This window comes from Canis lupus, chromosome 9 (genome assembly GCF_048164855.1).
Source record: "Canis lupus baileyi chromosome 9, mCanLup2.hap1, whole genome shotgun sequence".
NCBI classification, from domain to species: Eukaryota; Metazoa; Chordata; class Mammalia; order Carnivora; family Canidae; genus Canis; species Canis lupus.
Window position 1 is genome coordinate 12,048,817 of NC_132846.1, and position 15,182 is coordinate 12,063,998.

Below are 15,182 nucleotides of genomic sequence, written 5' to 3' on the forward strand. Positions count from 1 at the left end.
CAGCAGGCCAAATGGAGTTACCTATGCTAAAGCCCATGTGACCAAACCAAGACTTAATACCTAACTTAGTTATAGTCAATCTGGAATTACCTGGTCAATTAGTGAGGCAATCTGCACAACAGACCCCTGCTGTTTCCCAAAGGAAGGTGACTTTGCCTGAAACAATCCATACTATGCTAGTAACTTCCTTGTTCTGCCCCCTTCTGTCTATAAATCTTTCATTTTGTATAGCTCTTCAAAGCTCTTTTCTGTCTGTCAGATGGGATGCTGCTCAATATATGAAATGTTGAATAAAACAGTAAAATATTTAAAATTTACTCAGCTGAATTTTGTTTCTTAACACAGGTACTCAAACTTGCATGCTAACAATGGCTGTGCAGTCTGGAGTGAGAATAGAGGCACGTGGGCAAGATAGGGTAGGATAACTGGTGGTCAACTCTTTTTTTTTTTTCTACTTCCCATTTGCCTTCTCATATGCCCCTCTATAATATAAAAAACCAAAACCAAACATGAAAACGTGAAAAATATTTTTGGGATTTCAGAAAACATTCTAGATAAAAATCACATATATCTGATGTTCAAATGGCCTGGTCTTCAGGTTTTAAGGAATCATGTCTGGATCATATTAATTTTGTGTCATCACACAGGAGAGGGAGTGGGAAGAAGCAGACTCCCTGCTAAGCAGGGAGCCTGATGTAGAGCTTGATCTCATGACCCTGAGATCATGACCTGAGCTGAAGGCAGACACTTAATCAACTGAATCTGTCAGGTGCCCCCACTGTGATATTTGAATGATTATTTTTTTTCTGAGAGAAAATTTGGTTCTTTTATTTCAGGAGTCAAGGAATTTGGGCCACAAACTCATTCTGTAGTGCATAAAGGAGCAGGATGTTAATTTAGTGAATGAAGGGGTCATAAAGAAATGAGATAACTTGTGTGTACTTTTTTGGGATGAGTCCCATTATTTTATATCATATTCTTGAAGACAGGTGAAATCCTTTTTTAGGAAATCTATTATAATAAGCTACAAAATATCTTACTAAGGGGTGCATGCAGGATTTCTCTTTCTAAAATAAATAAAGAAATGAATAAAATCTTAAAGTATCTTACTAAATGTTCCTTGTAAGTTCTAGTGATATATCAATATTAAGATGCCATTTCAATTTTTTTTAAACATTTCCTTTCTCTTTCTCCAACTGTGCTCTATTCTTGAGGCCAAAGAATAAGACTGTTGTAATCTGGCTTTGTTATCCCAAGAATAGGAATTGCTCCAAACCTAAAAATAAAAAATTTAGTCTGGTACTTCTTGTTGGAGCCAGTAAAATCACAAGGAAAAGTTTTACAAAAGCCTAAACATATTCCTATTACAAACATCTCTATACTAAAGACACTTACCACAGGATCTTTTATCTCAAGAGTAGCCTTAAATTTCTCAATACAGCGCTTCTGAAGGCATGGGATGGTAGTAACTTCTGGACTGGTAGACAAAATAAATACTGTGATAGCAGTAAGTAGACTGATTTCATCAAGTTCTTGATGTGTTCCATCTACTAAAGAGAAATGATCTATGAGAAACATCCCAAGATTGCCATATTTATTGTTTTATGTATCTGTGTGAAGATGCCTCTAGTTTGACAGCAATAATTTCAATAATTTCACAACAGTTACAGACAATAAACACTAATGGACTGATTTTAAGAATGCTGGCAGATATTGTAGGTTTTAAAATGTACTTTTTAAGTAATTCTAGAGCCAAAAAGTACTAAAGTAATTATATTCTTCACAGGTAGACATTAAGTAAATATATATGTGTACATACTAGGAATATACATTTACTAGTTGTATGACCTTGGACATCTAACCCCATTTTTAGTTTTCTCATTTATAAAATGGAAATATTAACATTTCTAAAGTTATGAGGATTAAATGAGTTATTCATATAAGGCATTTAAACAGCATGTTGCACATATGCTCAACACGTGTTAGTTATTATAATATTTTTGTTGTGAAACAAATCAGAAATGCATGTACAGCTGATTTTTCTTCGTTAAGATTAAGGTATTTATATTTTGATAATACAGTGTCAAGTGAAAATACCTTATTGCTTTGCTATATATACCATTTCTTAACATTTTTTTCTTAAAAAAAAAAATACTGCATAGGCCACAATCATTTTGAAGGAATTTTCTATTAGGTATAATTTTCCTTCATTTTCTCCTATATTTATCTTCCTAATCTCATTTAATATTTTAGTGAACCTGCTATGAAAACTCAGTGTTATTTGAAAAGCAAAATCCATAGGAATGGATTACTACTTATGAAGAAATGATACACAGGAAAAGATTATAGCTTTGCTAACATTCATTCAACAAATATTTAAGAAACAGCATTCTTTTTGGCACTGAAAATCTAATTTACAGAGAAAATACACTGTACAACAGGAAGTAAATAATTTTGTTAGTCACAAGGTCTATGAATATTAAAAAAACATTAAAAGATAAAGTTGGGGCTCCTGGCTGGCTCAGTCAGTAGAGCCTTTGACCCTTGATATCAAGATCTTGAATTCAAGCCCCACACTGGGGGCAGAGATTACTTGCTTATTTACTTACATACATGCATAAAATTTTTTTTCAAGTAGGCTTCATACACAGCATGGAGCCCAATATGGGGGCTTGAACTCACAACCCTGAGATCAAGACCTGAGCTGAGAGATCAAGAATTGGATGCCTAACTGACTGAGCCACCCAGGCACTCCAAATAAGTAAATATACATACATACAAACATACAAGCCTTGAGGAGATTAATATCTTAACTGACACCTGAGAAGTAGTAATGAAACAATGAAAGCAAAATATTATGGATGAATGGGATTATGGATGAATGGGATTTTATAAAAATAATTTTAATAATTTTAAGGTAAAAAAGGTACATGGATCAGCATTTAAAATGATGACAGCATTATTATAACTACCTTATATATATTAAATATTTAATCCACATAACAGCACCATAAGATGGGTATTTTTATTTCTTCCATTTTATGGATGAGAGCCCGAGGAACAGAAATTTAGTCATTTGCCCACGTTACACAATTAATAAGGTGGACAGTTTGATTCCAGAGGGCATACTGTTAATCATGATGCTATACTGCTTCCCATACAGTTGTTATATTCAGTCATTCATGACAACTTGAAATTATAACACAGTCTGTTTAGTAAAAATGTCTTTTTATTTTCAGTAATATACAGCTCTCCTGGGTTCTTCCCATTTCTTCTAAAATTCACTACTTCCCCTCCCCCTCCCCGAACTCCCTTATTTCCATCCCCTTTTACCTAGCATAAATTCAAGTTTCCCTTAGCATTAGCCCTATGGAGAGGTCTCTTTGATAAGAAAGCGAAGCCTTCTACTAATAGCCAGCAAGAGACCAACAGCCATGAGTGAGTCATCTTGGAAATGGATATTCTAGCTGCAGCTCTGGCCAGCATCTTAACAATAACCTCATGAGTGAGAACTACCCACCTATGCTGCTCCAAATTTCTGACCCATAAACTATCAGATAATAAATGTTTTAAACCACTAAGTTTTTGGGCAATTTGCTACACAGAAAATGGTTTACCTGTGATCATCAGATCCTGCTTTAATTTCTCAGTAGCTAGTCTAAATTCTCACAGTCCTAATCTCATTCTCTGATAAATGACAAAAAAAACGTATTTGTAAAAAAACAAAAAAACACAAAAAACCCCCCATATTTGTGGTGTGTGTGATGGAAGAGGCAAGCTCACTGTAACTCTCATTATAATAAAAGTTAAATCTGTTACTTCTCATTTTTACCTCCTATATGTCCCTCCCATTGGCAGAGGTTAATACTTCTAAATGTACTATGAATTTTATTTCCTCCTGCTTAGGAGGAGACATTGCTTCCCTCCCTGATATTTCCAACTCCATTCTCATCTCTACCTTCTTTTTTTCCCCCCTAAGCACAAATTCATGCAAGTGTCTCATCATTTTTTTTTTTTTTGGCTTTACAGAGCTACTTTTTTATTTTTTTGTATTTTTTTTTATTAGAGTTCGATTTGCCAACATATAACACCCAGTGCTCCTCCATTCAAATGCCCCCTCAGTGCTCATCACTCAGTCACCCCGTCCCCCTGCCCACCTCCCCTTCCACCACCCCTTGTTTGTTTCCAGAGTTAAGTGTCTCTCATGTTTGTCACCCTCTCTGATATTTATCACTCATTTTCTCCCTTTCTCCTTTATTCCCTTTCACTCTTTTTTATATTCCCCAAATGAATGAGACCATATGTTTGTCCTTCTCGGATTGACTTATTTCACTCAGCATAATACCCTCCAGTTCCATCCACATCGAAGCAAATGGTGGGTATTTGTCGTTTTTTTTTTTTTTTTTTTCGTTTCTAATGGCTGAGTAATATTCCATTGTATACATAGACCACAACTTCTTTATCCATTCATCTGTAGATGGACACCGAGGCTCCTTCCACAGTTTGGCTCTTGTGGACATTACTGCTATAAACATCGGGGTGCAGGTGTCCCACTGTTTCACTGCAACTGTATCTTTGGGGTAAATCCCCAGCAGTGCAATTGCTGGGTTACAGATCTATTTTTAACTCTTTGAGGAACCTCCACAGTTTTCCAGAGTGGCTGTACCAGTTCACATTCCCACCAACAGTGCAAGAGGGTTCCCCTTTCTCCACATCCTCTCCAGCATTTGTGGTTTCCTGCCTTGTTAATTTTCCCCATTCTCACTGGTGTGAGGTGGTATCTCATTGTGGTTTTGATTTGTATTTCCCTAATGGCCAGTGATGCAGAGCATTTTCTCATATGCTTGTTGGCCATGTCTATGTCTTCCTCTGTGAGATTTCTGTTCATGTTTTTTTTGCCCATTTCATGATTGGAATTTTTTTTTTTTTTTTTTTTTTTGCTGTTGATTTTAATAGGTTCTCTACAGATTTTGGATACTAGCCCTTTATCTGATAGGTCATTTGCAAATATCTTCTCCCATTCTGGAGGTTGTTGTAGGTTTTAGTTTTGTTGACTGTTTCTTTTGCTATGTAGAAGCTTTTTATCTTAAATCTCAATAGTTCATGTTTGCTTTTGTTTCCCTTGCCTTCATAGATGTATCTTGCAAGAAGTTGCTGTGGCCAAGTTCAAAAAGGGTGTTGCCTGTGTTCTCCTCTAGGATTTTGATGGATTCTTGTCTCACATTTAGATCTTTCATCCCTTTTGAGTTTATCTTTGTGTATGGTGTAAGAGAACGGTCTAGTTTCATTCTTCTGCATGTGGCTGTCCAATTTTCCCAGCACCATTTATTGAAGAGACTGTCTTTTTTCCAGTGGATAGTCTTTCCTCCCTTATCAAATATTAGTTGACCATAAAGTTGAGGGTCCACTTCTGGATTCTCTGTTCTGTCCCACTGATCTATGTGTCTGTTTTTGTGCCAGTACCACACTGTCTTGATGATCACAGCTTTGCAGTACAACCTGAAATCTGGCATTGTGATGCCCCCGGCTCTGGTTTTCTTTTTCAATATTCTCCTGGCTATTTGGGGTCTTTTCTGATTCCACACAAATCTTAAGATGATTTGTTCCAACTCTCTGAAGAAAGTCCATGGTATTTTGATAGGGATTGCATTGAATGTGTAAATTGCCCTGGGTAGCATTGATATTTTCACAATATTAATTCTGTCAATCCATGAGCATGGAATATTTTTCCATCTCTTTGTGTCTTCCTCAGTTGCAAGAGTCTCATCTTAAAAAAAAAAAATTCCTTTACACTGTTCACCATGCTCTCACCATTAAAACTTTTCTTTGGCTTCTGTGACTGCGTTCTCCTGAATTTCCTCCCATCTTGTTCCATAAACTCAACTTTGGTGATTTGAAATCATCTCTAGCTTGTATTACTTTCTTGAACTCCAGACCTCTACATATTATGCTCCACTTGATTATCCGATAGGAGTTCAAACACTACTCATTACATACCCCTGAAAATGTTTACTTTGGAATGGCATTATGAGTGCTCAGTCAATGTACCCTTTCAATTTCTATTTTTTTTCCCTTTCAATTTCTAAACCAAACTATCGGTAAATTCTGTTAATACATGCTAACATTTTATTTTTCATTATTCTACTCTTTATCCTTACTCTATTTTACCTCCAAGAATTCTGTTGTCTATAGCTGCCACAGTGATCCTTCAGAAATGCAAACCCTATCACTTACTCCCCTTCTTAAAACCCTTTAGTGATTTCACATGCATATTAAAAGCAATCCAAATTACAAGCCATGTAAACCTTCCACAATCTGGCTCCATGTACCATCCAACTTCATCTCTTCACTAATCACTATTCATTACCCTCCTCCTCTTCCTTTAACCCCAAATTCTTTGGTTATTCTGCTTGCTGCCCCCAAATGTACCATACTATTTAGGTCTACAGGCGTGTGATCACAATGTTGTGTCTAGAACCCATATCTATGATGTCCATGTGGAAGATGCTAATTCTGTAAGAAATTGACTCTTCTGAGAAGCTTCTTGTGGTAGATAAAGAGCTTTACCACTGAGATCCCCTTCATGGGGGAAGGTGCTGCACAGCCATGGGGAGTATGGTCAGTTAGCTCCCTAGTATGGCCTTAGCTAGAGTTGCCTTGACTGAGATCACATCCTTCTTGGGGTAGCCCACATCTGAGGATAAAGTACAAGCCTTTTTTATCCTATGTGCAACATTCGAATGGGCAATCTGCAAAGCTCCCAATTATTGGGGGCTTGCATTGGAGCCCGACTTTGTCTTTTGCCCAGTATTACTTTCCCCTACTCCCTTTACAGGTGTTTCTTTTTGTTTTTGTTTTTTCCCTCGCCCCACAGGTGTTTCTTAATAAACCTCTTGTTCCCCAAACTCCATCTCAGTGAGAGCTTCCAGAGAAGCCTGCTACACTCTGCCTGATTTGCTCAAACAGAGCAGATTACTCTCATTTTTTATGTTTCTTTTTTACTATATTTAGAAATGCAGTGATAATTAAGACATTACTGTTGCCATCAAGGAGTACTTTATGGTATTCATCAAAAATATTAATCATACAACAATTTATAGGTACCAGATTCCACCAGACTCTCAACTTTGGGCACAATAAATGCTGAATTCAACTGAAACCTTTATATCATATGAAAGAGAATCTGGTGAAATATGACATTTATAAACAGAACAAGGAAAGTGGGGATACTCTATATGTCTACGGGCTTTTTTTTTTTTTAAGATTTTATTTATTTATTTATTCATGAGAGACACACAGAGAGAGGCAGAGAGAGAAGCAGAGACATAGGCAGAGGGAGAACCAGGCTCCCTGCAGGGAGCCTGATGCGGGACTTGATCCCAGGACCCCAGGATCACGATCCGAGTCAAAGGCAGATGCTCAACCACTGAGCCACCCAGGCGCCCTATCTAAGGCCTTATTACAGGACTAATGACAATTACCATTACTTATGTTGAAAATGAAAACTATACAACAATAATAGCAAACAAAATTCAATGGCTACTGAACACATACTGGCTATCATTTATTGGTATATGCCAGATAATAAATGAAATGCTTTCCATATATTATGTTAGTGCTCTAACAATTTCCTGCAACATAATAAATACCTTTATTTTGTTAATGAGAAAACTAAGGCTCAAGGAAGTTGAGTAACTTGGCTAGTCAGCTAGTAAGTGGTAGAATGAGGATATAAACTTGATCATTCCTATTTTAGATTTACAATGCAGAACTTACACACTTTTAAATATATTGTGTGTATTAAAAGTTTCTGTCAACTAGTTATGGATCATATTATATTTGTAAATTAAAATTACATTTGAAGGTCTCTCACTGTCAACTTAATATACAGGCTGCCAACATTTAATTGCATTAAATAGTAAAGATACTAAAATGAGAACAATGATGTTTCTATCTATTTTATACATATTCTCTGAACACATACACAGTGAGTATGGGCCCCTCTAGGTAAGAATGCCAAACATAATTTAATAGCTTATTCTCAAAAGAAATCTCTCTTGCTTTTTATGACAAACTAAACAACTGCTTCTAAACAGACTTAATTACCTGGATCCCAACAGTCAAGTATTGTTGTTAAAGCACTACGGAGGAGGTCAGTCCAAGCACTGTGACTCTTTTCTGCTCTGGCCATGGGAGAAGACAATATTCCTTTCAGAGCCTGTAGGGAAGCTGCAACAGTTGAAGGTAACTGGCCTCCAGGTAACTTCACAGCAGTTTCTCTGAGGACCCCAATTGTAAGGTATAATATAGTAGGGAGAATTGAGATGCTTCCTGTAAGATATATTTTTAAAAATACTCTGTGTTTCAGTCTATATATATAGTTCCTAAAATGAAATCATCAATGAATAAGACAATGTCCAAGATTTCTAGCTTTTAAGACATTTTTCAGAAAGGATTACAACTGTTAAGATAATTGAGGTAGCATTAAGATTTTTAAGATTGCATCAAGTTTTGATTATAATTGAAAATGTTATTTAAATTATGTCACAGTATTTTTTGTATCTTTTGGTGTCTTATTTGGTAGCTCACAAATGGCGAATTTATTTTTATTTTTTAGTGTGATAATATATGGGCAACACAAAATTCACAATTTTAACAATTTTAGAGTGTACACAATGTTGTACAACCATCACCTATTATCCACTTGAATTTATTTATTTTTTTTCCACTTGAATTTATTTCATAATAAATTCATTTTCTAAGGAATTTGTAGCACTCAGTACAAATTATTAAAAATTTCATGGTCATTAAGGAGTTGAAAAGTCAGTTATGATTAAAATGGAAGAGACTAAAACTAAAATGATAAATTTAATGTTCCCAGAGGCTACTCAGCAAAACTCTTCTAGTGTATTTTTATCCCAAATCTTCTGCTAGTCACTTTTTCTGCCATTTTGGTGCAAGGCAGTATGTGAGAATAAGGAATACAAGTTTTAATTCAAATCAAAGCTGAAAATGATGTTAAAAGTAAGATGGCACATATGCTGGTCAAGACATGTTTAAGCAAAAATATGCTTATCAATTAAGAAATCTATTAAGAAAAAAAAAGAAATCTATTAAGTACTGAGTGCCTATTACATACTAAATTTCCTAAGGGATACAGTATTTCATTGGAAACAAGACACGTTTGCATACATGTTTATCTTTTTGATATGTAACAACAAATTACAGATAATGCCTCTATATGATGCATTAAACCTATCTACATGTAGAAGCAACATTATACATACACATATATGCATACACACATGAAAAAACAAAACTTTATGACCTAGAGTTTTTAGGAAAGAATTTACAGATGACATAGGCCTCGAGATGAACTTCAAAGGAAGGCAAAATTTTAAAAGGGGAGAAGGGATGGGCCACTTCAGATCAAGTAACACCATGGACAATAGGGATAAGCATGAAGGCTTGTAGGTTAGACTCACACAAAAGGAATAAGGAAGAGCTAGTGACTAGCAAAGCCCTATGGAGCCTTAAATGCTCTTAGAAGTATGGCCTTGATTCCAAACTGAGGACAATCTTGTCATTACCAAGATAGGGAAAGTCCATTGGGTATTTTTTTTCCCCATTGGGTATTTTATACCAAAAAATGCCCAAGAGCTAAATCAGTGCCACTGACAGGTTAAAAAAACTGTCAACCAAAAAAGAGCATTATCCGTTGATAGTGCATGCTCTCTGCCTTCACCCTTTTAGTAAAACAAATTACTAGAATGCAGTGTTAATCTTAGAGGATTAAAAACATTACCCACCAAACCTTTGAGTCAGCATTAATTTAATGAGAAAGGGACTGGCAACCATTGTCTGCTTTATTTATTAAAACCATTTCTCTTTCTCCAGGGCAAGAAAATCAATCAAATACCACAGCATACCTTCAGGAGAGCACACGGCAGGAAGTTCAGAGAGGATAACTAACGCAGCTGACACCAATCTACTTCCATCCTCAGACAGCACCTGTGGCTTTGTAGCTTTTACTCCTGGGCTGCCTGTCAATTTAGGATTTAGTTCTGGAAGCTGTCTAACTAAAATGCATACACACAATTCCAGTGTTGCAAAAACCAAAGATTTCCCAGGCACAAGTCCTCCTGTGTCCTTTCCCTCTCCAAACTCTGGCAGGGTTTCCTTTTCGGCAGCCCCATCATCAACTAAAAGACAGAAAGAACAGTGTTGAATAAACACTTGTGTTTGCTCTGCTTTTGGTAGATGGTAATTTAGTCCATTTCTGTTGTAGATAAAATATTTAAATGGCTGAAGTCTTGGGTGTTAAAGACTGAAAGATAAAGTTATGGAGGTAAATGGAGTTGTCTTTATAATGATTTTTTTTTTCCAGTGGATCAAAAGAAATCCTTGGTAAACCTCTCAGCCTTAATATGTTGTCTGGTTAACACCTTGCCATTACGACTGTGAACCTAATAGGTCCAGCTCCAGGGCCTACCTTGTAATTTTAAATAGTGATAATGGCAAGCAGAAAGATAAGAACTGAGGTCCCTGATTTTTTTTTTTTTTTTTAAATAAACTGCCACACTAGCTCAGGACCCACCTGCCTCTGGGGCTTTTTTTAGATCACAGTCCTTGTGTTTTAAAATACACTATTAGATTGAGTTTTCTGTTATATGTAGTCAAATGTAATATTAAAAAAACTCATCAGTACCAAATTAGACTTACAAACAAGCAATTTAATCACTTTGCAAAACATAAGTCATTAAATGACTGTCACTAGTTATGGGGTACTTGGCTGGCTCCATCAGTGGAGAATAAAATTCTTGATCTCTGGTTTTAAGTTCAAGCCCCAAAACTGGGTATAGAGATTACTTAAATAAAAAAAACTTTAAAAAAACTGTCAGTAGTTCTTACATGTCAGTATCAGTAGTTCTTAGTAAACATTCATAGCTAAATTAAGTACTCAACCAGTATAAGGGATTTTTTTCCCTCCCCTTCTAGGATTTTGTTAGAATTCTCATTTTTCCAAGGAATAGTTTCACTACTGATAAAATAAATCCAGGCTAACATGTAGAGGTGGATGAAAGGACTTAAAGCCATACCTAGAGACGTTTCATTTGTGCTACACACAAAACATTATCAGAACAACGTAGACATATATGAATAACTTTTAAAAATGCTAATTAATTTGATTATAATAATATGATTAATTTTGCATTATGGGTTAACATTAATTTTGCATTATGGGTTAACATTCACCTTCTGCACTTCGTCTTTTTTCCTTGACATGTTCTTGAGCTGCACAGATAATCTGTCTTACCACTTCAAGTGAAGCCAATTGAATAGAGGGTGATTCTCGGGTCAAAATTACTCGATGTAGTACATTCAACAACTCGATGCCCAAATCCTATCATAGAAAACATTTAGGGGAAACTGTATTGGAAATCACATACCTTCTTTTTTAAAATATTAATATTAAATGCCATGAAAAAATTCAAAATGGGAATATAACAAATTGCTCACAAAACATAAAGGTGTAGGTACAACAAAGTTAGGTAACACTTTTTCCACTTCAAATTGACCCCAGACTGGTTTTTGTCCAATCTTGCAGAAGATGGCACTATGATAAAAGACCATTTTCCTAAAATGGGAAAATGGAAAGGGAAACTTCCAAAGCAAGATGAGAAATCTGGCTAAAGGAATGTGGTAAGCACTGCCATCTAGATTTCCAGATCTGTATTGAGGTTTCTAGCAATAACAAAAAATGACAGAGAGGGATGACATTAAAAGTGGTAAGTTAATAAGCATAGAATGGATATCTCTCTAAAGAAAACAACAACAACAACAACAACAACAACAACACTGGGACACCTGAGTGGCTCAGTTAAGTGTGTCTGCCTTCAGTTCAGGTCATGATCCTGGGATGGAGCCCCATGTTAGGCTCCCTGTTCAACAGGGAGTCTGCTTCTCCCTCTCCCTCTACTCCTCACCCCACTCATGCACACTTTGTCACTCTCTCTCAAATAAATAAACTCTTTAAAAAGAAGAATAAAAAGTTTAGAATTTATTCTAAAGTAAATTCAAGTCAGGGAGGATGCTGTTTAGTAATTTAAACCTAATAAAAACTAGTGTTAATAGGTTAAATTACAGTCTACATAGACAGAAAATCATAGTTGCTCTTAGGAAATAAGTTAAAGAAAGTGCCATACTTTCATAGTGATCCTATTATCATGGTCACAACTGGGTCAGATATTAGTGTCTGATTCCACCTATAGACTAGCCAGTAGTTTCTTTAAAAACCAGGAAGCAGGGGACCCCTGGGTGGCGCAGAGGTTTGGCGCCTGCCTTTGGCCCAGGGCGCGATCCTGGAGACCCGGGATCGAATCCCACATCGGGCTCCCGGTGCATGGAGCCTGCTTCTCCCTCTGCCTGTGTCTCTGCCTGTCTCTCTCTCTCTCTCTATCATAAATAAAAAAAAAAAAAAAAAAAAAAAATTAAAAACCAGGAAGCAGAACTCAGCCAACAGGGATGCTCTGTAATAGACATAATAACTATGTGAACCAAGTAGATTCTCTCTTGAGAAAATGGAATATAAGATACAGATTATAGTATACAAAGAACAGAATACACTGAAGCCGCAAAATACAAAGAAGGAAGGCTATATGTAACTAGTGGCTACTATACCAGCCACTGCATTACAGCCCCTTCCTCTCATTGCTGAAAGTTCAACTACAGAATGGCTGTACTGAGTGGTCAGAGGCATGCCTGCTCCTAGATCAGTATAGTTGCTGACACCACTCTAGCCCTGAGAGATCTAGTCTTGCAGCAGTTTAGTTTTCTTTTTTTACTTCTCTGTGTTCGTGTTCTGTTTGCTGTAGTAACCTGAACATGTTTTTATTCCTGTTCCTTGAAAACTACATAAGCCTAATAACAAAAACCAAGAAATCACCTGATCACTGCCAATTTTAGATCTGGGCCAAGGAACATCTAGAAGGGCCTGTAAGGCATGTAAACAAGCAGTAATGCTTTCCATGGTTGCATCTGAGCGTAAGGAACACAGAAACTCCACACTTATTCCTGTAGAAAACAGAAAAAGAGAAGCTTCTTTGAGATTAATTTATCAAGTTAAGGAATTCATTTTATATTTAGATATGATAGACAATTAAGCTTAGCACAAAGGTAAAATAAAACACAATGAATTTAAGACTAAACAATTAAGACTAAACACCCTGGGTGGCTCAGCGGTTGAGTGCCTGCCTTTGGCCCAGGGTGGATCCTGGAGTCCCAGGATAAAGACCCACATCGGGCTCCCTACATGGAGCCTGCTTCACCCTCTGCCTGTGTCTCTGCCTCTCTCTCTGTGTGTGTGTGTCTTTCATTAATAAATAAAGATCTTTTTAAAAAAAGATTAAGCAATAAAGCAAGTTTTTTAGTTGTTTTTATCAACTTGTACATGAAGAGTAATCTCAATCAGGCTTGTGCACTACAGTGTACTGCTATGAAATAGTTCAAAGATGCAAAAATTATAATAAAATTACACTAGAGAGCTTAATGTGTAGAGTTTTTTTATTAAAAAGAAAAATTGGGGGATCCCTGGGTGGCACAGCGGTTTGGCGCCTGCCTTTGGCCCAGGGCATGATCCTGGAGACCCGGGATCGAGTCCCACATCAGGCTCCCGGTGCATGGAGCCTGCTTCTCCCTCTACCTGTGTCTCTGCCTCTCTCTCTCTCTCTCTGTGACTATCATGAAAGAAAGAAAAGAAAGAAAGAAAAAGAAAAAGAAAAAGAAAAAGAAAAAGAAAGAAAAAGAAAAAGAAAAGAAAAGAAAAGAAAAGAAAAGAAAAGAAAAAAATTGGGGGTGTCGGCCCTGGTGGCCCAGCGGTTTAGCGCTGCCTTCAGTGCGGGGTATGATCCTGGAGACCTGGGATCGAGTCCCACATCAGGCTCACAGGATGGAGCCTGCTTCTCCCTCTGCCTGTCTCTGCCTGTGTCTGTCATGAATAAATAAAAAAAAATTTTTTTTTAAAGATATTTATTCATGAGAGACACAGAGGGAGAAGCAGAGACACAGGTAGAGAAAAAGCAGGCTCCCCGTGGGCAGCCTGATAAGGGACTCGATCCCAGGACCTCCAGGATCATGACTGAGCCAAAGGCAGACGTTCAACTACTGAGCTGTCCAGGAGTCCCTAAAAGAAATGTTTTGTTGTTGTTGTTGTTTTGTTTTTTGGTAACCTGAATCTTTGACGTTTTATGTATATTGAAATTCAATTTCCCAACCTATAGTATAACACCCTGTACTTATCCTGACAGGTGCCCCCCTCAGTGCCCATCACCCAGTCACCCCATGCCCCTGCCCACCTCCCTTTCCCCAACCCTTTGTTCGTTTCCCAGAGTTAGGATTCTCATGGTTTGTCTCCCTCTCTAATTTTTCCCATTCATTTTCCCTCCTTCCCCTGATAATCCTTTCACTATATTATAATCTCCATATAAGTGAAACCATATAATGTTTGTCCTTCTCTGACTGACTTATTTCACTCAGCATAATCCTCTCCAGTTCCATCCACATTGAAGAAAATGGTGGGTATTTGTCCTTCTAATGGCTGAGTAATATTCCATTATATATATGGACTGCATCTTTTTTTTTTTTAAGATTTTATTTATTTATTCATGATAGACATAGAGAGTGAGAGGCAGAGACACAGGCAGAGGGAGAAGCAGGCGCCATGCCGGGAGCCTGACGTGGGACTCGACTGCAGGATTCCAGAATCGCGCCCTGGGCCAACGGCGGGCGCCAAACCGCTGAGCCACCCACGGATCCCCTGGACCGCATCTTCTTTATCCATCATTCATCTTTCGATGGATACCGAGGCTCCTTCCACAGTTTGGCTATTGTGGGTATTGCTGTAATAAACATTGGGGTGCAGGTGTCCTGGTGTTTCACTGCATCTGTATCTTTGGGGTAAATCCCCAGTAGTGCAATTGCTGGGTGGTAGGTAGCTCTATTTTTAACTCTGAGGAACCTCCACACAGTTTTCCAGAGTGGTTAAAATAGGCCCCATGCCCAATGTGGGGCTTGAACTAATGACCCTGAGATTAACAGTCACATACTCTATCAATTGAGCCAGGCAGGTGCCCCAACATGTAGAGTTTCATAACTTTGTTCTTACTAAAATTTCTTGAATTTTT

The 15,182-nt window shown here is 37.2% G+C and overlaps 1 protein-coding gene across 14 annotated transcripts in view; it reads right to left on the bottom strand.

The window, feature by feature from the left end:
• The window catches only part of HEATR5A (HEAT repeat containing 5A), a 112,017-nt gene that overhangs the window by 9,697 nt on the left and 87,138 nt on the right, over positions 1-15,182 (bottom strand). For 8 of the 14 annotated variants that reach the window (XR_012036404.1, XM_072838165.1, XM_072838172.1 and 5 more), the window contains 5 exons: positions 12,947-13,074; positions 11,257-11,404; positions 9,930-10,202; positions 8,107-8,331; positions 1,396-1,565 (listed from right to left, as the gene is read on the bottom strand). Coding sequence is in view for 12 of the 14 variants with exons in the window: in XM_072838165.1 (XP_072694266.1) it covers positions 1,396-1,565; positions 8,107-8,331; positions 9,930-10,202; positions 11,257-11,404; positions 12,947-13,074 (944 nt within the window). In the remaining 2 variants the exon portion in view is untranslated. The remainder of the gene's footprint in view (positions 1-1,395; positions 1,566-8,106; positions 8,332-9,929; positions 10,203-11,256; positions 11,405-12,946; positions 13,075-15,182) is intronic. The other 6 variants (XM_072838170.1, XM_072838169.1, XM_072838166.1 and 3 more) reach the window with 3 other exon arrangements.